The following is a 27,206-nucleotide window of genomic DNA, read 5'->3' as shown; positions in this document are numbered from 1 at the left end:
CGTGCGGATCCGCTTTGCGGTTGCGGATCCGCTTCCAGTGTGATCGCGTCATAAGTGATGAGTTTTACATGTCCATGCCATTGTCTTGAAATGTGTCATTGTCACGGGCTGAGTCGATATCCTTCCACCGGTTGGAAACTGGGGGTGTCAAGTGATAGTTTACAGTTACAGCAATATAGCTTAGTGTCTGCTTAAATCCTGACTGAATACATATTAAGATGTGTGGCGTTATTTGTAACATAATTGCATTCTAAGTCAAGTAACTCACACTGAACTTGTAAAACGGTACTGGTACCTTGTATGGCGCTTTAATGTCCCCCAGGTCGGCTTACCACTTTATTCCACTCGTCATATGATATAATATGGCCAATCTTTTCCTTCCCATCTCCTTTCCCTTAGTGTAGCCTGCTCATGCGCTCAGGCTAACCCATCTGCAATTCAATCACCCTTTTATACTCTCTTGTCATAGAGTCGATGACAAGGACAGGAGGGGATCACTGGATTCCTTTCAAAAGTGACTGACAGCATTTTTTACGCACTATTTTAATGAATGCCCTCTAGCCGGTGTCCTCAGCAGTGTTCGGTATTTCTGGCTGTTGACAACACACAGAGTATCGCCGTTCTGGTGGTTCTTGGTGTCGAACGCCAGGAGCAGGCTTTCTTCAGATCTGACCTCTCGAGACGGAGCCTGCTGTCGCCAGCTGACTGGTCCGAGCCTCCGGTTGGCCGGGTGGTCCACAGTGACATTCGGCCTAGCTGGCGAGCACGCGACGCGAGGCAGCCGACCTAGAAGACCCGCTGCTGGACACCGTGCTGACCGATGTGACGGAGCTCGAGCTGCTCAGCTTGGCCCTGGCGCGTCGGCGGCGCAGCAGTGCCCCGTACAGGTGGAATACCTTGCGATTGCACACAAAGGCGTAGAAGATAAAGAGCCCCTGCAGAGTGTTGCACACGATGAACAGGTAGGTGAAGGCGACCCGCGCCGCGTCCGAGCTGCGCAGGAAGACCGCAACGAAGCCGAACACCCAGGTGAGTCCCATTCCGGTGGCCATGCGCAGGTACGTGGTCGCCGCCGCCGGGTTGCGCTCGTTGTGGCAGCGCAGGCCGGGGCCCCACTTGTCCCTGCGAAAGGTGTGTCTGCTCAGACGACGCTGGGACCGAGGCGCCGACAGCCTCGGCAGATATTTCCACCTGCGCTGCTGGAGTGCACTGGTGCCGAGACAGATAGGCGGGAGCTCGCTCTGAGCACGCGTTGTGCACAACGCACTTACTGCTTTTCATATACGCGCTAACAGCTGAATAACTCGTATCACGCCATTTATTTCATTCCCTGCGCTATATAAACTGCGTGTGTGCTTGAAGAAAGAAACTACATCTTTGACCACCCTAGTGAAGTAACAGATGGAACAGGTAGTATTTTCAGATAAAATAAAATATGTGCGTAGAGTTAGTTCTACCTGCATCAATTTATCCCGTTTTTCTGGCATTCTGCTCTACGCGAAAGAGCCCGTGACAATGCAGTTCTGACTCCAGCTGATGTACATTTCAGGCCACACGCGCACGCAGTTCTCCTTACCCTCACTGGCAGAGCAATAGTATGTTTTGGGTGCAGTCTGAAACACCCGATAAAACCTGAAGGCCGACTTCTAAAGCGTAGTGCGAATTCTACATGCCAATGTTCTTCGGAAACACTCTTTCTGAAAATTTGCCACTCTTAAATGAACAATGGCGAGTTTTGACCTACTGTGTGGTCACTGATGGTGTACGAAAGGCATGGTGTCTCGACTACTGAGCATCCTGTGACCGCAGTCAATAAATTGCGGCATCGTGCGATAAGAAAGCCGAGGAAAAAGGCGCCTGATCATACTAGGTCATGCCCTGTGTTTCCTGGCAGTACCTAGAATTAACTCGATATAACATAATACAAACTGTACCTAGAATTAATTGCTATAACTAGGATTCCGTGTTTCCACAGTTCCTTTCTCGTGAAATTCGGAGATTGTTTTTCGGAGTTTATTTTTCGCTAAGAATTCGGGGTTTATCGGAATTGATTTTTGTTAGATTCCCAATTCATTGAAATTCTAAGTTTATTTTACTGCGTTAAATTAAAAAATTCGAAAACAAAATAAGTAAGGTCCGGGTACCATAACCCGTTGTCCCAAAGGAACCTCGACGTGCTAAAAAGCAAACCGCTTTTTTTGTCAGTAGTTCTAAATTTCAAAGGAAACTGAAGTGGAATCTCCTCAGAACCACTAACCTTGTACTTTTTGTAAAGATTAGTTGTGTAACTCCGTCTATTTTGCTGTTTATTTTGTCGCTGTGACCTCGAAATTCTGAGTTTTTCGGATAAATCCTAATTAACACAAAAATCTACCAACAAATGTTTTTCGGATTTTCTTTTTTTTTTTTTTTTTTTTGGGGGGGGGGGGGATTTATCCGAAAACACGCAACCCTAGATATAACGTAATACAAACAGAAGTGACACAACCGGTATTGTCACTTTTGCGTGCACTGGTAAAGCATGAATGTACGTGTTGGATACATTTTAGATTCCAAAATAAGTGAATGCGTACTTGTTAGTTTGCGATATGAGCATGCGGCAACACCAGGGTAGATAATAGAAACCAAGATTAGAGTTTGCGAATTGTTAAAATTCATCTCGAATCGAATTCAACTTTTTGGCTTCAACCGGCACTATTTCCTTCAAATTTGGAATCGAATATCGAATACCGGAACTTATATTCAGAACGTACACAAAATAAACTAAGCCATCTTAAAAGAAACGCCTATGCGCTTAGCTCTACAGATAGCTGTGCCTATGCGATTAGTTATGCAGACAGTAAAGCAAAGAATGAAGGAATGAGCAGAAGGGAATGCCAATTCTTGGGGAGCTTTAGAATGTACTAAAAAGATAAAAGACTAAAAGGCCACCTACTCATCATCGCTCAATGTATGGAGATAACAATGAAGAGGCAAAATTTCCTATGGTCTGTTTATTTCCACATGAAGGGAGCCTACGATAATGTGCACCAGAAAACACTCTGGGCCTGCTGAAGGGTATAAGCCCAACCAAGTATGCACATGAAAATTTTGTTCAGTTTTTTGACAGGTGTACTCAGGCAGTACCAAGCAGAGCGTCACGCAGCAGATGGTCGACGGCCAAAGAGGATGCACCCCATCAGATTCAAAGCAATACGCGAGAATCTCGCAAAGACTGCGGAACGTCCTTTCCCAGTATGGCACACAGCTTCTCATTGACACTGTTTTGGGCTATCGCTTCTCTCACAGCATGTTAGTTATATTTAAAACAAAAGTGTATGTCAAATAAACTTTTTCTTTAGCAGTTCCATTCAACTCATCAATTGTGATCTTCATTCTTCTTTTGGGTAAATAGGGTGCCGCATTTGAATCGATTTCAAACGTTACCAGATTAAGAATCAATCAGTCAAAAAAACGGGAAGAAATTTAGCTTCGTTGTCTTGCGGTGAGAAAGTTTTATAGTACTAAACATGCACGAAAAGCTATGAGTATAAACTATGACGGCGCAGCTAATATTATAAAGTAATATAACGGTAGATAAAAAACTAACGGCAATACACATGTTCTGCTGAACATGTTAGCAGCAAGTGCTGAATTTTGGCGCGTGCTGCTTATAATGTGTCCTACTGCGAAAAAAACAGCATGTACTTACATGCGTGCTTTTTTGTAGCTGTGCTGTTTTGTCGCTTTCTGTTTTGTGACGCGCTCTTCTGTCGCTCTGTTGCTCTGTGCCGTGCTGTTGTGTCTCATACTTTTTTTTTTGTCTCTGTGCTGTTTTGTCGCATGCTGTTTTGCCGTGTTCTGTTCTGTCGCGTTCCCGACGGTTGTATCACCTTAGCCAGGCCATTAATTTTGACTGAAAGAAAGGGTCACTGACTGAAAAAAAGGGTCACCAAGAGAGTTGTGTCCCTGAGGGACACAACTCTCTTGGTCAAGCAGATCCGGTATATAGAATGGAGCTCTAACAGGCTTGGAAGGTTCATTCCTTCAAATAAACTCGGATTTAGCATAACATGCGGCCCCGAACACCGTATTCCTACAAATCTCTAAGTGTCCCTTATGCCACGTCGCGTCATATGCTTTGTGCAAATGGAAAAATAAAGAAACACAGTGCTGACGATGCCTAAACGCTTCGCGAATACAGGCTTCCACATGAATAAGGTGGACAGCGGTGAAACGTCCTACTCGGAAACCATACTAACATCAAAGACGTTCTCTGCCTCTAGAAAATGCACGAGGTGTCGATTGATGAGTCCCTCATAGGTCTTTCCCAAGCAGCTTGTGAGAGCAGTTGAGCGGTAGTTCGCTGGTAAAGAGGAATTGTTATTCGATTTTAGCAGAGGGATTATGTGTGCCCTTTTACAGCACTGAAGAAACGAAGAACCACCCACAAATAAAATTAAAGAGTGCCAAAACACTACTTAGGGGTTCACCTGACGAGTGCTTTAGCATTTCTTTGATCTTCTTTGGTCCAGGTGCGGAAAGCTTCTTTACGCCGACAGCTACTTTAAGCTCGCAACTTGTAAATGACATGTTGTATGCTGCATCATGAGCCCCAGACAAAGAAACTGGCCTCAATCTCTGCCGCTGAACTATACCCCTTAAGGGGTATAGTTCAGCGGCAGAGATTGAGGCCAGTTTCTTAGTTTTAGTTTTATTTCTGTAAAGCAAGTGTGGAATCGTCTTAAAAAGAATGAAGGTAACTACCAGCCCTTTCGAATACCTCTTTTTTCGTAGTCATAATCTTTAGAGGATCAAGCCGACGTTCTCATGAAGCGTTTCTTTGGAATCTCCAGTTGATGTATAACCACAGTCATTTTTTTAATTAAAAAAAGACTGTGGTTATACATCAACTGGAGATTCCAAAGAAACGCTTCATGAGAACGTCGGCTTGATCCTCTAAAGATTATGACTACGAAAAAAGAGGTATTCGGAAGGGCTGGTAGTTACCTTCATTCTTTTTAAGACGATTCAACACTTGCTTTACAGAAATAAAACTATTTATTTGGGAGAAATACTTGTTTCAGGAATCCATCTTTGGCCTGTTTATTTGTCCAACGAACTTTGGTCCTGCTTTTATTAAATGCGATTTGTTTTCGAGCCGTCGGGTAACGACGAAATGCTCCCCAGGCTTTCTTTTGGTCCTTTCAAGTGGCTGCGCACTTCTCTGTCTACCTCGGAAGGCTTCCTAAGGGTTGCGATACGCTACCGAAAAACCCAGCACACGTATAAATTTTCGTCATCTGGATTATCGAACTGGAAATTTGTCTGGATTCTTTTGGGATTTCAGGTCTTCATAAATTATTCCTTTGTCTGAATTTCAGCTTTACAGAAACAATAGTGGAAAGTTATACTAGTTTTGCTGGAAGGGCATACTGCACAAAGCAATACCTATGATGCATCCAGTGACTTAATCTGCAGAATCTTTGGGAGATATATAAAAGAAAACAGAGAGGGATTTAGTATAGCTTCTAATTTAAGAGCCAAATCGGCCCTTTTCAAGACTGGAACTGATGGCAGTGGGTCATTGCTTTATAAAAAATAGGAAAATGATTGCTGCCAAAAGGGCCGTTTCAAACCTGCCATGAGAAGCATGGGAGTAAAGATAGAAATTAGAAAGGTCAATAAACGTGAATGTATTACGGGCAGCACAAATAACTGGGCTCTTTCCTACTTAAATTTAAACAAAAAAGTTTGGATGATAATAAAAGCCGTTCAATAACGTCACCCCGAGATTCCCGACGAGCACTACCCCATTAAAGGTGGTGGAGGATTACAATCGCAGAGAATTAGAAAGGGCCCAGGGAGCTGATCTACAAATCCTTGCAGTTTATGAAGCTGCAGTTGAACGTTGGGTAGAAGATACAATGTCCCGTTAATGATGAGGCGATAAAGAAATATACGAAGTGCAACAGCCTCCAGTAGAACGCGGAGAAGAACTACGACACAGGCAACTCCACTGCCACTGCTACGTCACTCGAAGAGTTTTAGGAACCGCAATTCTTCGTAAAAACTATTGACGACGCAAAACCTTGTTGTGTGAGTGATTTAGACGAGTCTTCTGTAAGCAAAGGGCAACAGTGAAAAGCTCGTCAAAAATAAATGAGCGTTATTCATGCGCCACGGCAGTTCCATTGTATGATATTTATCTTTTTACCGCTATTATGTTAAGTTTACAAAATATAGGTTAAAAACGACAAATCGGGCATTTACTATGATTTAAAAGCTATTTTATACGTGGAGCATTTTATTATTTTTGGAAGACTGTTTCTGCTTTCCAGGAGAGGCATCGGGGGCAGAAAGGGGAGTCTCTGATCCTGAGTGGAGTCCCTCCTCGCCCGATCTGGACCCACTCTATCTATGGACTCTTCGGCTGCCGACGTCGGCTGTCTTTGAACCAGCTGACTCCTCCACCCCCCCCCCCCCCCCCCCCCCCCAGCGGGGGGGGGGGGGGGGGGGGAGGGGTCAGCCGGTTTAAAGACCCCCTGGGAGGCGGTCCTTAAACCAAGCAATAAAGTAAATATAAGCAATGAAGATGGTTACGGCTCCTTGTAACAGATTTTGGGTGCACGTACATTAGAACACTTCGATTGGTCTTAAAGCGGCACTAAAGCGCATTTTATTTGTATTAAATGGGCCAACGAGCCCAGCAACGTACTTTACTATAGTCACTAAGTGAGAACGGCAGGAGGAGCTCCAGTCGTCCTGCCTCCAGCACGAGCTTCCTACCTTCGACCATGCTTCGGTGTCTCGCGCACCTCGAGCGCGCGCATGCAGCCAAAGCACGGCGGAAGGCATGGAGCGCGTGCTGAAGGCAGGACGTTCGAGAGACATGCAAGGCCATTCTTCCTCTAGCGGTTACAATTGAATACAATTAGATTTGTTTACATAACACGCACACGCGCTTGTATACAAAGTATTCTTTTAGACTTCAAAATATTGTTTCTTTAAAAATGCTGTAAAAGCTATAGGACAGCGGTTTGTGCAGGTGAGTTATACGGCCAGTAGTAGATTATATAGAGGGATTATCGTCACGATGTGTCGGTTAATTAACTAAGGCTTCTTAAATAACTTTTGACTTATTGAATAGTAATATATGGTTCCAATAAGAAACATGCTGAGCTTCCGTGAAAACCACTTGGTAAGTAAATTTTAGAGAGGTCTGAGGAGCGTGGGAAGCGCCGTGGTGCGCTAAAGTGACCACTCGTGCGACGGGCGCATGCTGCTGGTGCGGAACCACAGGTGATAAGAAACAGAGACACCGCGTTTCCGCACAATTAACCTTGTGCTTGTTGCAGGAGCACCGCGCTTTCCACGTGACCATAATCTTTTATAATTCACTTATTTAGTGGTTCTCGGCGACGCTCAGCAAGTTTCTGATTGGGACGATATCTTTATCCTAAAAGAAATAAGACGCCGGTTAACAAATTAAAGACAATTAACATACCTATCGTGACAATTCTCCTCCTATATTATGTCCCGTTGGCGGTAAAACTCAGCTGCACAAACTGCAACTAATCGAATGGCTTTTAAAAAAACAAATTTATAAAGTCTTGAAAAACACCCTGTATATCCAGGCGCGATAACCTCCAGCTTACAAAGGTACGACCACATGTAGTGGAAAGCGCGTATAGGATGAATCAATACCCAATCATCTGAACTGATGGCCAGTTATAAAATTTTAGCAGCATTAAATACACATAGAAAATTTCAAACCAGAATTTTAGTCTTGCTTTTCTACAATTCATCAAGTGCGTTCATTCCGTTTCGATTCATTACAATATCGGCTTTGGGAAATATTCACTAAATGCCTGCTGTGGATTAATCTGCGTAAAGCTATTAAGCTATTGTATTCGTTATGCACCACTGCAAGATAGATCGTTATTATATTTCTTTCCCCACCTTTAGGCACGCTTTTAATCGAACGGAAATGACATTATTTGAGTCTTCGAGCCGTCTCATGAATGAGCGAGTCAACGAACGACGACTTACCTGGCGGACGAGTGCACGGCGTAGACGGTCATTCCGTAGAAGACAAAGTTGAGCAGCAGGAGGACTGCCACGGGGACTGCGAAGAAGGTGAGCGCCGACAGCCTGTTGACGATCCAGCAGACTCCGAAGAGCCCGTAGTAAGGGGACAAGGGTGTGTCGAAGTAGTCCAGTCCCACGCAGGTGCCCACAATGAGAAACGGCACTCCAAAGGCGTACGCCAGGTAGCCCGGCAGGAAGCGGGACACCTTGCGGGCGCCCAGTGCGCCTCCCTTGGTAAAGGTGCGGTACAGGTCGAAGGCCAGCACGTTCATCCAGAAGAAGGAGTTCACCACGCAGTAGTGGCACACGATGGCCGCCGCTCGGCACGCGGCCCCCTGGACCGACTGCCGCTGGCTGAGCAGGAAACTAAGGTGCATCAGGAACAGGGTGCACGTGAGCAGCATGACGTTCCAGCCGGGCAGGTTCCGGAGTTGAGAAAACAGGCCGTATGTGAGAAGCACGAGGGCGAGGGCCACCATGGAGATGACGCTAAGCACAAGGCTGATGAGGGCCATCAGGGGACCGTCGAAAAGCTGGCAGCGGCTGCCGAGTGCGTCGAGGATCTCGTCCAAGCAGAGCCTTACCTTGCCGTGCGGGAGAAACTTGTAGTGTTGGCAGCGGATGGAGAGAGTTCCGCTTGAGAGGACCACGCTGTCGTCTCTGGAGACTTTCACCTGACTCAAATTGAAGTCAAGCCGGGGGCAAGACTCAGGGAGTCCTGTTCCCCGGTCGCACACGACGACGACGCTGTTGATGGTCACCGCCGCCGTCTGGCTGCTTGTGACGCGGAAGAGCACATTGGCGGCGAAATCTCCAGGCTGGTAAGTCCTGCCAGTTCTGTTCACGTACACCTGACTGATGGAGAGCTCGTTGCCGGGTTTCGTCACGAGTGCGAATTCATCGTTCCAGTACTCGCGTATCTTTCCCCCGTCCTCGTCACTGCACCAGTTGTCGATGAATGTAGGTCGGGACTCGACTGTGCTCACTTCTCCCGTCAAGTTGAGTTCTTTGAGCATCAGCGAACTCAGGTTGAAGCTGCTGGCAAACGCCTCAATTACACTGCTGATGGAAGGCTCCACTACGTTCCTCTTTGGCTCGTACAGGTCGAAGTGGGCGATGAGATATGCCGGAATGTACGTGCTGTTTGACTCGCCTGAGTCATTGCTTTCATCGTCTGGATAGTCACCTTCGTTCAGAAGAACCACCTTCTCCGAACCCTCTAGAAGCTTGGGTATCTGACTTGCGTCAGATGTTATGGAAACCTCCACGTTTTTTATTCGCTCTTTAGATACGTTGTACGCTTCGAGCGCGTGTGTAATGGACTGTTTCACATCTTCTTCTCGAAGCTCACTATCGCTTTCAAGGCTAACATTCATCACAACTGTTATGCGGTTGTAGTCCGCCAATTTTTCAGCAGAAACTTCGTCGGACCCCTTTGTGAAATTTTCAATGTTTTCTTTGGGCTTTTCAATGCAGCGCGAATTTACTAACATAAACTCAGTACCACAGTAGATCTGACGGCATAGTTCAGCGAACGGATCCCAGAGGAAATTTTCGGGGCAGCGTTGCTGGTTTCGGAGCATTGCTTCCTTATTCTCGGAAGAGAATTCAAATCGCTGCACGCCGTCTAGACCGAAATTGAGGAGGATTGAAAAGGCGGATGGTATGTCGTCCGTCATCTCTTTATATCTCTGGTGACTTGATTCGAACAAGCTGTACGAATAGTCTCGTTCACTGTACACCGTTACGTCTCCCGAACAGTGTAAATCAGGAATGTCACCGTTACAAATGGCGCAGTAGGCATTCTTGTACAACTTTCGTTTTCGATTGGGCCTGCGGATGGATCTCACCGGACCCTGATAAAGGGCGCACAGGGTGTTCAAGTCCCGGGCCCTGAAGGCCATACTGCCCATCTTGCAAGTGTCTACAGCCACGACGCACGCTCTGACAAACGGCGTCGCCTGTTCACCGCCATCGTCCGCTAAGTTTTCCAACAGAGCTAAAGGCACGGCATCTACGGCACCGTTGCATCTGGCGCAGCTCATGTTGGAGTACACGATGCCGTCTTTGCCCAACACTTTGCCCAAATGATCCCTCTCATCGCCAATCGAGTCAAGTTGGTCCCGGCAGTCGGACACATAGCGAAATGACTGGTGCGGTAACGATTCGTGATCGTACAGGCACGGATGCCTCGTTAGGTTTTTTTCGCCAGTTCTGTTCAGAACACAGTACTGATGGATGTCAACGCAGCAATCTCCGTACCTTAAGCACAGCTGGTCGCAGTGGCACGTAAAGTCGTCACTCTTCCGGCTCTCATTACATCGTCCTCTGCAGGAGTCAGTTGCTACACATCTCGGCGGAAATTTCCAGTTGCCTGGTTCATCATTCTGGTTTAACACTCCAATCTCATTTCTTGTTGCTTCTATTGGCGCTCTGAACAGTTCCTTCACTGTTGGGAAAGGGACGCTAGCCTTGATCGCCACAGGAAAGGAGACGAGTGATGTTACGAAGATCAAAAGCAGGCCCGTAAAAGGGCTTGTCACGAATTCTAGCATATCTGTTATAACAACGAGTTTTAAATGGTTACCCTTTTGCATCGTCAGACCGAAGATCGAGATCGCCGAAGAGTTCACGCGATCCTCGTGGCACTTCAGCTAATAGTTGACACGAGCAGAATAGAAAGTAGAGTATAAAACAAATTCACCTTAGGGAGGCTCGTTGTTGGCGGCACGCATCTTCAAGGCAGCATAACACCGCATAGAAACACGAGTTTTAAACGTTCAGCAAAGGCAAAGGTTCACCGACATGTACGATCGATTGGAGCTTCCAATCGGAGGCAGCTGGACCTGGGGAACTGCCTGGTCCCGTTATCTGCCTGTATTGGCCGTGGGGCAATGCCGACGGCTGTTTTTTGCTTACGGCTCCTGTGGAAACTCGGCAGAGCGGCCTTATCAGCGGCGGCCAGGTGTTCGATACGGTGTGGCGGCGTTAATGCTCCCACTCAGGACGCTGTGGTACGACACGACGTGTGAAGACTTCGCGCATGCGTCCAGGGTGTTCTGGGACAACTTCACTCTCTCTCTTCACTCTTCTGGACTGATTTGGAGCAACCTGCGAATGGCAACAAAAAATACACTATCAGCACAAATAATTCGTTTATAAATCACACACCAAGAAATTCTAGAAACCTATAACCAATAAAGAAGCTCTGTCATTATCCTTCCTTCCTCTGAGATGTTTTAAAGCGCATAAACACAAATAGCCCTTTCCGACATTCAGTGCCATCTGGTGGTTTGTAAAGCAGTTTAGGTTTTGCCATATCAATGGCGGAAATGAACTTGTATCGGCACCGTCACTTTCGCAAGTCAACGGCACGCGAGGAATTGTTCAGTGTGAGTTCTTTCTCGATCACTTTCAGTTCGATGGTGACCAAGAACCTGCAAAGCTCCAACCCACTCAGATGCCTCGAGAAAATTCTATACACCAAAGTGCTTTAAAGCCGATTGTGTGCCGCTTACAGATGGACTTAATCTGAGTTATTAGAAATAAACACTTACGTAGCTCTTGTGTTCCATTCCTACGTCGCGTCGTACTGACCCCCCGAACGTACAGGCCTCGCAAGATCCCCTTAGGAGCATATTCAACGTCTCCCTTTATCAGTCACTAGAAGACCGTCATTGGTATGGCACAGATGCCGTTTCACAGATGATGATAGTGATCAAAGTGGCCAGAAGGAATTTCGGAAATGGTCTAATAGACCCTTTCCGAAATTCCGACTTTAAGTACTATAAGTACGCTAGATTGATATCGAAACTTTTAGTTTTAAGGGCATTACGCTCTTTTGTGAATTCCTGCTGCGCACATTATTGATTCCAAAGCAGAACTTAGGCAAACCACCCAGTGCTCGAATCACTAACCTGTTTTCCCGCATGATAATTTTTTTTTATAGTTCTTGGCTGTTTATCGATGGTGTTACTGCTAAAAAACAGCGAGGCCCAAAGTGATTAGGAAGACTATCTCGGCCAAGAAAACTACCGGCTAAACCATGTGCCATGAAACACACATCGGTGCGTAGCCAGAAATATGGTAGCAATTTCTTTGTATAGATAAGTAGTTAAAGATAAATGAACATTTTACCTACACATACAAAACACTACCCTATAGCTTTCATTTACAGCTATGCACCAATATGTGTTTCATGGCATAGGTTTAGCCGGTAGTTTTCTTGGCATCCGTATTTAACGCAAAATTGCTCTGCTGATGCAAGCAAGTTCCACGCTAAGGACATTATTTTTTATATAGCCACTTACTTTAAAATATTTAGGTATACGATGTAATCTATCTCGAAATCGAGGCCTGAAATAAAAATAAATTATGGTGATGAACCGTGGTATACGTGTATGTCTTGTTCACGCAGTTTCACACTCAATGATCAATATGTCGCGTGGTACTGCCATACGACAACGACTCCCGTGATAAATTACCTGATTGTTGCTCAATTAGTTTTAATTTATTGTCATGCTTTTATTCTTGTCGCGTGATACTTTAGCGATTATACTAATAGTCAAAACTACTTTCGTGCCGGGGATAAATATCAAGTCTGGTTCGATTCATCTGTGATTAGAAGCGACCTAGGTGAACCGAAGGGCTTCATTTTTGGCCTAGAGTACTCTTTCGGCTTACTCCTGGAATGTGGAGCAAAATATCGACCATCTCATCCTCCGTCTCGCATGGGCGCTTGGAATCACACGATCCGGCCGCCATTAGGTTGCTTCAGCTCGTCGCTCTACTCTCCCCTACGTGTCTTGGCAGATGCGTCGTATTAGCATTTTTCGTGAAATTTCACTGCGTTTTTCGCCTTGCTTCGTAAAGGGTCGTTGAAGACTTATATTTACTACCGAAATTGCAGTAAATCATTATGCGCAGGACTTATGCAGTCTATTTTACAGCACGTTTTGACCATTTAAAGCGTCGGCGTACAGGATACGTGTGATTAGACTACGCGAGGCACAGGAATTGACATGAATCAGTGTTAGCCCTGACGCACAAAGAGTATATAAGCGACTTTAGGACGGCACGAGGGTTTGAGGGTTATTTACCTTTGCCAACCCAGATTTGCTTACTAATAGCAGCAGAACATTCGCTTTTGATTATATAGGGGAACTCGTGGAGAAAGTTTAGGACAAGGAAAGTTTAACTTGCATTTTATCTAATGCGTGGAATATTGGTACATCAACATCAGGCAATTTGTGCGTTTATAATATGACACCTACGTGTGTTTGGAATTGTGAATATTGTTTTACGGTATAGACAATGTATGGCGATTCATGCAAGTTGTGCTGTTATGAACTGTGTGGGGTAGAGGCCCAGTCAGGCAGAAATGCCTTTTGCCTCTACCTCCCTACCGGGCCTGGCCCGTGAAAAACAAAATAAACTTCAAACATTCGCTTGATCAGCTTACTTATGAATTAAAGAATACAAAAATACTGTATACTTTGCTCGATCCGGTGTCTACGGTCTTTTAAGTGATTTAATGCTTTAAGATAACCAGTTCAATTCAATTATTTTGTTCAACTCAAAGTTTGGGACTTCTCGCATAGTAAACTATCGCAAACAGCTTGAAAGTGCCTGAAGCCCGCATTATGTGACGCCGAAAATAAGTTCTGCCTGCATGAGAATTGCCCGCGTTGGAGCGTTGTCGTTGGCGAGTAAAGATTTTCTTTCAGTGACTGGCAACGCCGAAATTTACATAGTGCATCTGTTAAAACAAATAAAAATGTGTACACGGGTCCATAAAATGGCGCCTGGCGTTCGACTTCAGCCGAACTTGCCAAGGTCACGTCTCTTACACCATTTAATTTTATTTCGCAAGTTTCACGGCAGAGAAATATCAGACCCCATTTGACGGGACTGTTACTTATCTCATATATTAAGGGGGATTCAACCGCGATTGATTTGTAGCATTTTCCTCATAGATGGAGCAGAATGTTTCCGGAACAAACGAGTTGCACGCTCTCAGCTGCGCATGCAGGTCGGCAGGCCCAAGGCGCAGAGCAGACGCAACTGCCGATCGTCATGATTCGAAAGTGTGACTTCCTCAGCATTGGTTTCAGTGTTTGGCAATGCAAAATAGCCTTGTTCTGTCACGAACAGTTTAAACATTTCTGAAAGACGAAAAAGCGTTTTTTTTTTCTTTTTTTGTGTGATTTTAGATAAAGCTTCTGGTAACTGGCAACCATGATTTCAAGCCACAAGATGGGCAAGTGCCGTTCTGCTTTTTTTTTGTAATTATTATTTTTTATTTCACGTTTATTGCTCGCGTACAACGTGAGCGAGCGTGCTAAGGAGGACATTTATGAAGAAGTGAAGAGCCCGCCTGTACAGCTTTGAGCGACGCTAAAAGCTGCGCGACTGCACGGGCGCCTGTAGCATTGGCGCCATAGTCAGGGAAATTTTGGCTACAGTTGTGCCAAGTGAATGATGCACGGCATGCGCCGTATACCTTGACACCGAACGCGGGCGAGATCGGTTTTGCAGGTGAACTGCAATATTTTCTAGCCGTCTAGATAATAAGCTTAAATAAAATCACCTGAAAGAAAAAAAAAACGTTCAGCTTTTTTACTTTTGTGAAGAAGGAAGACCAGCGGAGCTATACCCGATACACTGTGTGCTTCTTCTTCGTCGTCGTCTGTTTTTCGCGCTGTTTCCAACGATGAATTTCCACCAACGCGCCCAACTATCCATTCTTCTATTATAGCTGGAAAGGTTGCCGCCATCTACAAGCAACGGCGGAAACCAGACTGGTTGTGTGCTTGCCGCCGTCGCTTATAGATGGAGGTAGCTGTCCAGGAAGGTTTGTGTCGACATACACGGACACGATCCAGGGGAACCTAGCCCTTAACAGCGCCGCTGTAAAAAAAAAAAAAAATTGAATATATCAAAGTGAAAAACTCACGGTGAGAAACAACAAACCACGGAAGTTTAATCAACAGTTTCGCCGAGAGACTCGGCGAAACTGTTTATTAAACTTCCGCTGTTTGTTGTTTCTCACCGTGAGGTTTTCACTTCGTTATATATATATATATATTATAGGGTGTGTCACAAAAGAAAATTTACAGGGTTTTCTTCACCGCAAAAATAAACTAGGCTTCCCCGACCGCTTATTCTCCGCCCAAAGGTGGCGCCGCAACACAAACATTCCAGCAGTTTATGAATCAGGTGCTTCGTGGTGTTAGGGATGTCCGTTAAAGTACAAGTTTAACGAGCTGCGCGTTTATTCCGACATCGGAATTCAGAGACCTGGAACTGTAGAACCGAGGTAGGAGCTCGTGCCGGTGCGCGTGAACTCTCATGCTTCTTTTTACTCGCTTTAGTGTTCCACTACAGATGCCCCCTCCTAAAACATGAACTGGGAAAACGTCGCGTGTGGGAACTTTTTGTTCACTTGTTGCCCATTGCACATGTTTCACAGTTCTGGCTCGACATGTAGTCGTATTACTATCTATGTGTGCAGCTTTCAGACGATTCAGGTTTACAACTTCCAGTCATCCATTAATCTCCAAGGTAAAAGTTTTACATCTCGATGAAGTACGTTGCAGGGACCAACATACTGAGGATCGCGTGGTCTTCGAGCTTTGTATTTTTTGACAAATACTTGTGTGCACCTCTGAAGGTCTTTGCTGATTAATTCACCTCGATTTGATGTTGTTCTTGGTTTAAAATGTCGCAGAAGCTGCCTTGTGTCGCGTAGATGAGCCCCATAACCTGTAAGGTCAATAGTTAAGGTGGCAGGTGTGGTTTGTCAAAACTGGCCAGGAAGAGGTAGGAGCCTTCTGTATACCAACTCGGCTGATGAACATCCTAGATCTTCTTTGAGGGCGTACCAGATACCAAGCCTAGGCAGCACAGATTTGGCCAATCATTGGCCAATTGCTGGCAGTGGTCCTTTGGCCCGTGGCCAGACAGTGGCCAGCCATTGGTCAATGACTGGTCACTGTCTGCCTCCAGCCTCCAGACAGCGGGTAAATCGGCCTACTCAGGTAAGGAGTACGTGAGGCCATGAGATGGTGGTGGAGGTCCTACCAGATCAATGTGTATATAATCAAAACGATCGTGTGGTAAGGAAAATTCTAACAGGCGTGTTTTAGTATGCCGCTGAATCTTTCCCATTGGCATTCGTGACAGGAACGAGTTCATGAACGCACATCCCGAGTTTATTCTTGGTCAGACAAAGCATGACGTGACCAGTTTCTGCGTTGTCCGGGGGCGGGGAGGGAGGGGGAGAGGCGATGAAGATATTTGAAAAGCGCCCTGCCAAAGTCACGTGGCAAATATGGGCGAGAGGGTCCTTTTGACGTATCACAAATTAATATTTGAGTAGAGGATGGTAAGGAATCTCATCGGGACTCAAGGATGAGGACAGCCGGAGTTTATTACATTACACTAGATCAATAGCTCCACTTAGGTATTTATATTTTTTATACCATACTAAAATTAACATAGCTTGAGTTGATCACCTTACACCTTTTGTGTCTCGCTCCATGAGAGCTATTTACGACATTGGAATCAGATAATTTCAAACTAAAAATAATATATAGAGTATAGGAACTTTATCTTCTCGTGCAATTGAAAAGTGAAGCATTCTTCCAGCGTCTGTTGTAAATAGTTCATTCGCCGAGTCATTTACTGAGAGGCATACGTCGCTAACTTTAGTGTCATCAAGCGCACTTCGCGTCCTGTTGTTGTATCTTTTGCATTTTAGAGTGCATTTTCTTGTTCCTAATTAGTTGTTTTTGCTGCCACCTAGTCATGCACTATAAAAGCGTTTGTTAGTTCCTATTCTTGCTGAATACTTAGAGGTCAATCACGGCGAGCAATAACATAACGCTTGCGAATGACGAAGCCAAGAATGCTATTAAATTGGAAACATGCAGTCTGCACAGGAACAATGAGTAGGTGAAATGTCATGCTCATTGCGCCTGTGGACATAGCATTTGTTTTGTCGAACTGTATTCCATGTGTAACGTGATGGCCAAGAAGCGACCGCGCTCAGTCTTAGGCTACCATTTCTAGCTCGATCCGCGTTCCCCTGGCATGCGCTCCCAGACCGCGCTTCTTCTTCGCCGTGGCGATACCAGCGATCATCACACTATCTCCTTTCACAAGGAAGTTGCCGTCCCGGCATTTCTTGCGCTAGGGACACTCAATCGCGATTACCGCGCGGGTCGACTCAATGTTTCTCGTAGCCGAAGGACGTATCTCTCTTCTGGTTCTGCCTGCTGTGGCACGTCTACAGGCAAGTCCGTTGGAGTGACGTCATCAGGGGGGCAAAAAAACAACGACTGGAAGTTGATTGTCGTCCAGGAGCTCGGCACCGTTCGCTGGCGGCATAATGTGCTGGCCTCCGTCAGTGCCCTTGTCCCCGTTTTCCTCTGCTTGGTCGTCAACGTGAAGCTCGTTGTCGAGGATGTCTAACAGCGGTGGGTTCTCAAGAGCGTCGGCCAGTTGCGGATCCTCGGCTGCTTGTACCGGTGGTAAGACTTTCGACCGCATCTACGTACAGATCATCACCATCAATGTCTATTATGTCTGGGTAGTTGGGGACTGCTGAGCGAGTAGGAGTCGAATCATTATCGTCGTTTTCTGTGATGATTATATCGGGGAAGTCTTTGAGGTCTGGTGCAGGTGGAGGTAGGTCGTTTTCCGTGACGCGTGATAACGTCCTGGCAGGCAAGACTGGCTCCTTCTCATCGGCTACCCGCTTCAAACGGTTGTGGTGTACAACCCGCCGCCTTCTTTTTCCTGTTTCTTCCTGGATTCTGTACACGTTGTTAGGTAGCTTCTTGAGGACTACACATGAACCCAACCATGGCAAATATAACTTCGAAACTGTGTTCACGGCACAGCGGGACAATGTAGAAGAACTCTGTCGCCAGGTTCGTAGTGGCGCTTCTGTGCATCCTTTGCTTTCATGTCGTTCACGATTGCGTGGTCGCGCGCATTTTGTAATGTTGTCAGTAGATGCGATGCGTGTTCTTCGTAACCGGACGTCGACGTCGTGTTAGTATGGACGTGCACGCGTCGAGCAGCATGTCAGCTGGGATATTCATGTTTCTACCGAAGAGCAGAGAATGAGGACTGTAACCAGTCTACTCATGCACGCTTGAGCGATAGGACATAATGACGATAGGGAGCTTGATGTCCCAGTCAGTCTGTGTCTCGTTGACGTACGCACTCAAGCTGCTCATCAGCGTGCGATTGAATCACCAATCCGTCCGACTGGGGGTGGTAAGGGGAGGTCCTTGTCTTTCGGATGCCCAAAGCTTAGCATATTTCTTGAAAGACGTTGCTCTCGAAAGTTCTGCCTTGGTCAGAGTGTAGTGCTGACGGTATCTCGTAGCGACTGAAGAAGTTGTGAACGAGGCTGTTGGCGACCTCCTTGCTCTCTTGTGTCTTCAGAGGGAACGCTTCAACCGATCGAGTAAAATAGTCGCTCACCACCAAGATGTACTTGTGGCCTCTTTCCGTCGTTGGAAACTGACGTGATGCCAATAGTCACGCGCTCAAAAGGGAAGGTGGCCGCTTCCTGAATCAGTGGTGTTCGTGGCCTGGGGTTTGGTGCCTTTTTAGCGGAGCACTTAACACATTTTGAGCACCAGTTGGCTACACTTGGTGCCCCCCATTCGAATCCAGAAAATCCTTTCAGCGGCCTTCTTCAGTGTCTTGGCGCGCCCAAGATGCCCGCTCCCCGGTGCATCATGAACGGAGTCTAGGGCCGGCGGTATCCATGTCTTGGGGATCACGGAACGGGAGTTGACTATGGTGTTTTTGCCCAGATGAGGCAGCCGTCGACGAACGTTAGCCGGTTGCGAAAGAGTACTCCCGCGCTGCATCGACGAATCTCTCCTGCCGGCGTGCCTGCAAGCAGGGCGTCGATGATAAGCGAAAGCTGCGCGTCACGTCGTTGTTGTTCTCGAAGATCTGTCATGGTGAACGAAGACAGTACAACTGTCATGAGCACAACATGTTGGCCTTCATTCGCCGGGGAAGGCCGTCGGGACAAGGAATCTGCATTACCATGTTGCTTTCCCGGCCGATGCGAAACGACGAAGTCATACTCGCTGAGTTGGTCAATCCAGCGGGCTACTTGGCCTTCCGGTTCTTTGAAGCTGTGTAGCCATTGAAGCTTGCTGTGATCCGTCCTGCAGGTGAATCGACGTCCAAGCAGGTAGTGCCCAAAGTAACGGATGAAATAAACCAGGGCCAGCATTTCTTTCCTGCTCACACTGTAGCGGCGTTCAGGCTTCGTGAGGGTACGACTGCCGTAGGCGATTACCCTTTCCTCCCCATCCTGTACTTTGGATAGTACCGCGCCGATACCGTTTTAACTTGCATCCGTGTCGAGGATAAAGGGTAGGTCGAAATCTGGAAACGCCAGAACTGGAGAGTTCGTGAGGCGCTGTTTCAGCTCTTCGAATGAGTCTTGGCACTGTGGTGTCCAGACGAATTGAACTTGTTTCTCCAGCAGTTTGTGAAGCGGGGCCTCAATGCCGGCGAAGTTTGCAACAAATTTCCGGTAGTACGATCGAGGCAAGTCCTAAGAACGAGCGAAGATCCTCGACGCTTAAAGGCTGTGGCCACTTCGAGACCTTTTCGGTTTTCGTCTCGTCGGTTCCGATTCCCGCAGCCGAAATTTTGTGGCCTACTAAGTACAAAACGCTGTTACTGAAGAAGCGGCACTTTAAAAGTTTCAACTTGAGACCTGCAGGCTGCATGTCTCAACGCCTTCATAACTTGTCGAGGTTGCATGACATGTTCGGCTTCCGTTTCTTTGAAGATGATAAGATCGTCGAGATAGGAGAGACAGAAGTCAAATTTTCCCACGATCATTTGCAGCAACCGTTGAAACGTCGTAGGAGCGTTACACAGCCCAAATGGAAGGACATTAAATTCGAAAAGTCCTTGATGTGTGTTAAACGCTGTTTTCCCTCGAGACCCCATCGACATATCCACCTGCCAATATCCTGACTCCAGACCGATGGTGCTGAAATACGTAGCACCGTTCAGGGCTTCGACAGTGTCGCCGATCCTAGGAAGTGGGTATGCGTCCTTGTGTGTGACCTCGTTCAGCCGACGTTAATCTACGCAGAAGCGCAAGCTTCCGTCCTTCTTTTTTACCAGAACGACCGGCGCAGCCCATGGGCTGTTAGAAGGACGAATTACTCCCGCGTCCAGCATTTCATGCGTTTTCGCGGTCACAACTTCGCGGCAGTTCAGAGGTAAGCGGCGCGGGGCTTCCTTGATTGGGCCTGCTGCACCAGTGCCCATTGAATGCGTCAGAACTGACGTTCTCCCCAGGTCCCAATCACCTTGAGAAATTATATCCTCGAAATCAAGAAGGGTACCTTCGATGAGTTTTCGTTGAACACCCTGGAGGTGTTGTGATGCGGCAAGCTCATCGTGCAGCGAGTTGAGTGTCCATTTCTTTCTTTTCGTCGCAGAGCAGACGCTGCCTCGTGCCGCCTGCGCGTGCCTCTTGTCAGATGGAGCAGCGGGAGCCTTCAGTGTGGTCAAAGCGTGCAGGGTTTCGAGACTTGTACCCTTGAATAAGGTGACCGGCTCTTCGGAATGGTTGATGACACATACTGGTAGCTTATCGGACACTGTCAAAACGCCCCAGGTGACTTCAGTATTCTTTTTCACGAGGAGATCCGGGCGAGGTTCGAGAAGCCCAGTACCGAACTCCGCCGTATTCGGTGAAATGGTCCCAAGAACGATGGTTGCGGTCCTCGGTGACCGGACCGACGTGACAGCAAGCTGAACTCTTTGGGTCTGGGTATATGGGCTCTCTACTTGTCGTTTGAGTTTTCTCTCGCTGAAGTCAACCCGGAATTGGTGTTTTATTAAAAAGTCCAGTCCCAGGACGAACTCATGTAGGATGCCGGGAATAACAATGACAGGATGGCTCACCGAGAGATCTGCAACCTCAATGTTTATGCTGCATGTTCCCCAAACTTCGAAGGCGGCGCCGTTAAGGCGAATGACTCCCTCTCCGTGAGTGAACTCAAGGCCGGGGTTGTCGCGCGAGAGCTCAAACCACTTGTCGCATTGTAAAATGGTCGCTGACGAACCGGAGTCAACAATCGTGTTCATGAAAATTCCACCCACTTTCCCACTCATCATTACTTGGGAGTGCGGAAGAATTCCCTGATTTTCACGTTTTACAAATGTGCGGTTGTCACATCGCAGGGGTGCACGCTGGTCAGAGTTTGCACACGATCTTGTGAGGTGGCCGGTACCGCCACACTGAAAACATCGTGCGCGCTTCCTAGGAGTGTTTCCGCGGTGAAAACCTTGGCGGTGCTCCTGGAAGTGACTCTGCGACTTGATGAAACTGTTCACTGTGGCGCGAAGGTCGGCCACGCTGCTGGTCAGCGACGCAATGGGATCGTCCGTGGGTCGTGTAGTGGCTTCTGAAGTGCTACCCACGGAGGCGCACAGTATTGGTGTCCCCGTAGTCGCAGACAGTTGCCCGATGGATGTTAGCCTTGAGGCTATCTCAAGAGCTTTCTCAAATGTTGCAGGGTCAGCGGCGAGGACTTTGTCACGCAGCTTGGATTGGAGACCCACAATGAACTGGTCCCGTATCATCGGGTCGCCCACCTGTAGTGGCATCTCTGGATAATCCTGTCCAAAGAGGTCCACAAGGTCGCAGGCGTAGACGTCCAGGGCTTCTGTGGGTTGATGACCGCGGGACCGAAATTGTGCCGCAGACACAACACACTGGCCCGCCGACGCCAAACGAAGTGTCAACGCCTTCACTAGTGCGGGAAAAGTGGCATTGTCTTGGTCGGGAAGATGCTCAAAAACGCGGAAGGCCCATCCTCGGAGGTGTGTCGGCAGGTACACCAACTTTTTGGCGTCGTCCCAACCGTTGGCTGCCGCGCAAGCGGAGAACAGCTTTGCGCATGACTCAGAGCTTCCCTCACCGGTGAAGACGTCCGGGAGAACGGGGTTAACAGGTTCGGTGGCCATCCCACCGCTGCCACCTATTGTAACGTGATGGCCAAGTAGCAACCGCGTTCGGTCTTAGGCTACCATTTCTATCTCGATCCGCGTTCCCCTGGCACGCGCTCCCAAAGCGCGCTTCTTCTTCGCCGTGGCGATACCAGCGATCATCACACATGCTTCGTTTTTCCCTGGTATCCTGATATTGTTTAGCGTGATTTGTTGTATCGTGTTCTTCAGTTAAGTTAACTCAAAGACATCTTATAGAGTTTAGTCCTTGATGGCTTTGATTTATTACATAATTATGTTATGTATTATATGTGAAAAATTACATGCACGGGCTTAGTTTGCTCACTTAAATATAGCAAACATTGTGATAAAATTTTGTTTTAATTGTTCAAGAATTAAAAATTTATAAATATTACCCCACAAAAGTCTTCTGCGATAGACGAGAACTTGGTTCAAAACTAATTACTTCAGATGCGCCGAAATGCCAAGTGCGTCTTCATTTGCTGTAACCAACATACCGCGTGAGCCAATGGGATTGTTGGCTGTTTTAGGGGACCGCATAAATCGGGTTGTTAAAGTATCGCTCTAGGATTTACCATACAGATGCCCGAAGGTGGATCATGCGTATCAAAACTTTAACAAACTTGCCTAAACAAAAATTTAGAAATAAAAAAATTTAAATTCATAGCTATGGCGACAGTCTGTTAACGAAAGATTTGTGTAAGAGGCGACCGATGGCGACACGTGACGTAAGGTTGCTGACGACCATCCTACGGACGCTTCCCTCGATCTCTGCAATATTGTCACGAATGACGAATGATTAGGCGGCGAATAACTAAAGCAACTAAACGTTTAATGGGGCGAACTTGTGCCGAAAACAAAATAGAGAAAGGCTAGTGTCGCAGGCGTCGATGTCGGCGAAACAGCAAGATCGAGCACTGGGCGAAACTGACTGCGGCTTGCCACAGGGAGCACCTTTTGTAGCCGCGTGGGTTTCTGGAACATTCGGCCTAGAACGTTCTGCGCGCACAACATTCGTAACTGGACCAGACAAAAAAGTTATCGAATTTGCGAGAACACAAAGTAGAAAGAATAAATAAAAGAACATTCTGCTGCCTGGAATCGAACCCAGATCTTCCGCGCGACAGCCAAGCACAGTAACTATATTCGCCCATGTACGCGCTCGCTCAGCGACGCGCGTGGCAATATTAGCGGCGAGACGTTTTAGTGGCGCCCTCTCACGGTTCCCCTTGTGACGTCATTACCTTGCAAACAACAAGTTCGATGGTGTTTGTAAATAGCATGGTGGAAGCTTGAAATCATTGCCCTCTCAAAGGAACACTGCCAACACCGTCAAAATTAAAGTTCTTTCATTCTTCTTATTTCCGTCGATGATAAGTCCTTTTCTGACGTCATAGTCAGCGTTCGGCCAATCGTGGAAGGCCGACCATAGCGACGCTTTCGGTCGCGCACGTCGCCAATAGCAGTCGACCTTTCTGAGCCTGGAGGGGAGCGCTCTTTTTCTGTGCCAATAAACCATAAAACCTTAGAAAAAGAAAAAAAGAAAAACAGATGAGTTGTTTATTGCTGAGTTGTTGCCGTCTGTAAGCTGTTGCACCAATCAGGCGCCCTTCGCTAGCAGAGCAACGCCATAGCTAGGGATTTCTAGTTCTTAATTTCTAACATTTTGCCAATATAAGTTGTTCTTTTTTTTCGTTAAAGTTTGATACTGAAGGTCGACCACGTTCAGGCAGCTCTGTGGTAAATCCTAGCGCGATACTTACAGGACCCGATTTATGCGGTCCCCTGAAACAGCCAACGATCCTTTTGAACCATGGTTAAAAGCGCTAAAGAAGACAAACACTTGTGTATTCGTCTTTTTAACGCTTTACAATGGTTCAAAACGTTCATCCCCAACTAGCTTAATTACAAGGGCTTTAACAGCCAACGATCCCTTTGATTCACCCGGTAGATTGAGATAAACAACTGGCTGTCATGATAACCGATTCCTGCATATCCTCCAGGAAGCTTGAGGCACCATGATCCCGTGACGAGCAAATAAGGACACTCTTACAACTACCCAACCCCCTCGAGAAAAGAATTGAGCAGCTCAGTTTCAATTAATACTTTTACACATTGGAGTATACCTGGGAATACCGGAGTTGTCCAACTGCACACTAAAAAAAAAAAAGAAAAGTTCCGCCTTACACTTTTTTGTCCCATATAATGCACCCCAAAACTTCAATTGGACGTACAGCGCACTATAGATGAACAGACCTCCCTAAATTTTATGAGGAGCTTGATAACCGTCCAATGTAACTTATGTAATAGCTAAATTACGTATCAAAGGCCACAGAAAGAAACGCTGAGGTTTTGCAATAAGGACTACAAAAAAAAGTGTCTTTTTTTTTTTTGTAGTCAGTGACACGTACTTTTGCTATTTTAATAAGTTGTACCACACGGCTATCAAGCCTCTCGCGGAAGTTAGTACCGTCAGATCGACGTTAGTGTGCTGTACGTCGAACTGAAGTTTTGGGGTGTATTATATGAGACAAAGGGTTAAAAATACACCCTCTTTTCCAGAGAGTGTATCTAGATAGGCACATAATCAAGTCCCCTCAATTCGAAGTTCTGTAAACTTCAAAAACTCGCTTGCTTCGCCTTGTCAACGCGCACATCGACGATCTCTTTCCTAGCCATATAACGTATCAGCCCTGTTTCACCAGTGAATTTTCCCGTGCAAACAACTCTTCTAAGGCGTTCACGCACCTTACTAAATATATTCTCCATAATATAGGTGTGGTAGACAGCCCACTGCGTGCAACGTGCTACAAAGAAAAGCTTTAATATTTGCTTTATTTGGAGGATTATTCGATTCTATGAGTTGATTTTCCACGAAAGCTCATAATATTTGGCATTACAGCACTGGAAACATGCCAATACATTTCCCACTGGATATACCAGGCCGACGCCTTAAACTTCAGCGACTCGTTCTCAACTTTCTGGCCTCTTCCGGATTATCTTATAGGTTATAACAGCCAGATCTTCACGATGATACGTCCTGCATGGAGCAGAAAACGCTCTGCTGTGTTCGAGCCAAGCGGGTGAATCTGTGGTTGCAAGTGCGTGTGTAAGTCTACGATCGTGTTCTTTTTTTTTCACTCTCATCCTAAATTCTATTTCTTTTGTAGTTCTTGCCCTCATTTTCCTTTGGTCTACTATATCTCTTTTATTTTTCTTTCTGGTGAAAAACTGTTCTGCATTCCCTGCAAGAACAACGTCTCCCACACCTCAACAGCACAGTGCACCCCCATCCCAAGATTTCGATGTCGTCTGTGAACCTATATCTGCGCTACCATCTAATTGCTTAACCTTCAGTGGCCATTGACAAACATTGTTTTTTTTTATTAAAAAAACAAATTATAGTGTATCCTTTAAACTGAAATTGCTAGAGCATGCATATATTACACGTATCCTGTACAACGCTGTGGAATGTACGTACTGGCATAAAAGGGTTCATTTGTGTAATTCCGTATTTACACGAGTTGTTAGGCAAAAAGCCGAGTACGTGTGCATTCGCTTTATATGCGTTTTATAAAACATAGACTATTTGCTTGTTTGGGAAATCATGAAGGTCATTTTCAAGAAACGCGTACGTCTGCATTTCATTGAATCAGCGACACATTCCAAGTGCACTCCTTTGGAGGGTTTCTGCGCAACCATACTTTAACGGTCTAGCATCAGTTGCTATGTTCACGTTTTCTTACATCAATGAGGTATTACTCAATACCCAATTTTACAAGTTTTTTTGTTTTTTTTCGGTGCTGGAAGAGGCAAGGGAGCGAACGCGCGGCTTTGGAAATGGCCCTCCATTTGCGAGTTTCCGTAGAAACAAAAAGCCTTATGCTGAACACGGCTCCCGCAGGAAGCCCCGGATAATGAAATGAACGCCCTATCCCCCAACGGACCTTTGATGGATGCGGAAGGAGCGCGCAATCGAAGGGCTCACCTTGCGCACCTGCGAGTGGACGGAGTCCGCGCAATCAGAGCGTCCTTCGAGCGGCGGGCGATCTCCCCCGATGACGCGTCCCTGCGCCCCGAGGAACCTCCGGCGCATGTCTTCTCCCGCCCGTCGCGGGCTACCCGACACCGATCATTCCGTAGCTGGGACGCCTGCAGCTGGCTCTCGTCCCCGGAAAAGACTTTCGTGTGGCTCGCTCTCACTACGCGTTTGACGCAAAACTTCGGTCAAACCACTCTCCCGTCTTCGTTTGGGAGCATCCGCTCAAGAGCGGCGGCAGACTTTTTTTAGTGGTCGCACTATCCACTATGAGATGCGTCTGTGCCCCGCTTCCCGACACGGCGGACGGGGGTCGCGATTACCGCGACAAGTGCAGTAAGCCTAGCTTATGATGAGCTCGAGAAATATTGAGCAGTCCTGCGTTAATCCAAGGTAGAGTCACAGCGGTAGCCGCGACACGTCGCGGCGAAGTCGTTTGGCATCGGCGTCCATACCTGGGTAGTAATTCAATTTCTGTAATTGAATTACTGTAATTTAATTACTTTCGGCTAAAAGGAATTGTAACTGTAATTTAATTACTTTCTAGTGTCAGTAATTCCGAAATTTCAGGCACAATTACAATTACTTTCACAAGACCTTGTTGAGCCGATGGAACCTCTTTGAAAGCCTGAGCGCTCGCTCAAGCGGCCTGGCGCTCGGTGACACACTCGCACACATAGACACGCATGCACATACACGCACAACAAAAACAGTATTGCATTGTTTGTTGTTTTGTCGTTTACACTGCGGGCTGAGAGACAATCCTCTTTGGAGTCTACCTCAACCGCGCCGTGTGGCGCCGTCTGCGGAGCGAGCAAAAAATAATAACGTAAACGTGCTAAAATATTGAAGAAAAAAAATTGAGCTTCAGCTTTGAGTTGAGCTTAGAAATTTTAATTGTCTATGTTTGTCCGTTGTCTTCTTGCTTTTTTCCTGCCAGTTTCACGCGTTTTTCTTCCAGTACTGTCGCGTATTTTTATCTTTGTATTATTTTTAAGTTTATTCCTGTTGGTTTTACTTCGGATATTATTTTCATCAGCATTTGGAGACCGACCTCGCA

The 27,206-nt window shown here is 46.6% G+C and overlaps 1 protein-coding gene across 1 annotated transcript; it reads right to left on the bottom strand.

The window, feature by feature from the left end:
- Positions 1-497: 497 nt before the first annotated feature.
- Positions 498-26,212, bottom strand: LOC8025658 (adhesion G-protein coupled receptor G6). Its single transcript, XM_029995065.4, has 3 exons — positions 26,096-26,212; positions 8,032-11,181; positions 498-1,122 (listed from the first exon to the last, which is right to left on the bottom strand). The coding sequence occupies exons 2-3, from the start codon at positions 10,665-10,667 to the stop codon at positions 753-755; spliced, it is 3,006 nt and encodes a 1,001-aa protein (XP_029850925.2). The 5' UTR covers positions 10,668-11,181; positions 26,096-26,212; the 3' UTR covers positions 498-752.
- Positions 26,213-27,206: the final 994 nt, after the last annotated feature.

Source organism: Ixodes scapularis, unplaced genomic scaffold, assembly GCF_016920785.2.
Source record: "Ixodes scapularis isolate PalLabHiFi unplaced genomic scaffold, ASM1692078v2 PGA_scaffold1__304_contigs__length_218370807, whole genome shotgun sequence".
NCBI classification, from domain to species: domain Eukaryota; kingdom Metazoa; phylum Arthropoda; class Arachnida; order Ixodida; family Ixodidae; genus Ixodes; species Ixodes scapularis.
Note: the sequence above shows the minus strand (reverse complement) of the source record. Positions and strands in the feature narration are given on the sequence as shown.

Coding starts and splice junctions, on each gene's coding strand:
- LOC8025658 (XM_029995065.4), bottom strand. CDS start 10,667: ATGCAAAAGGGTAACCATTTAAAACTCGTTGTTATAACAGATATGCTA. Junction 1,123..8,031: donor GCCGTGCACTCGTCCGCCAG/GTAAGTCGTCGT, acceptor CACCTTTCGCAG/GGACAAGTGGGGCCCCGGCC.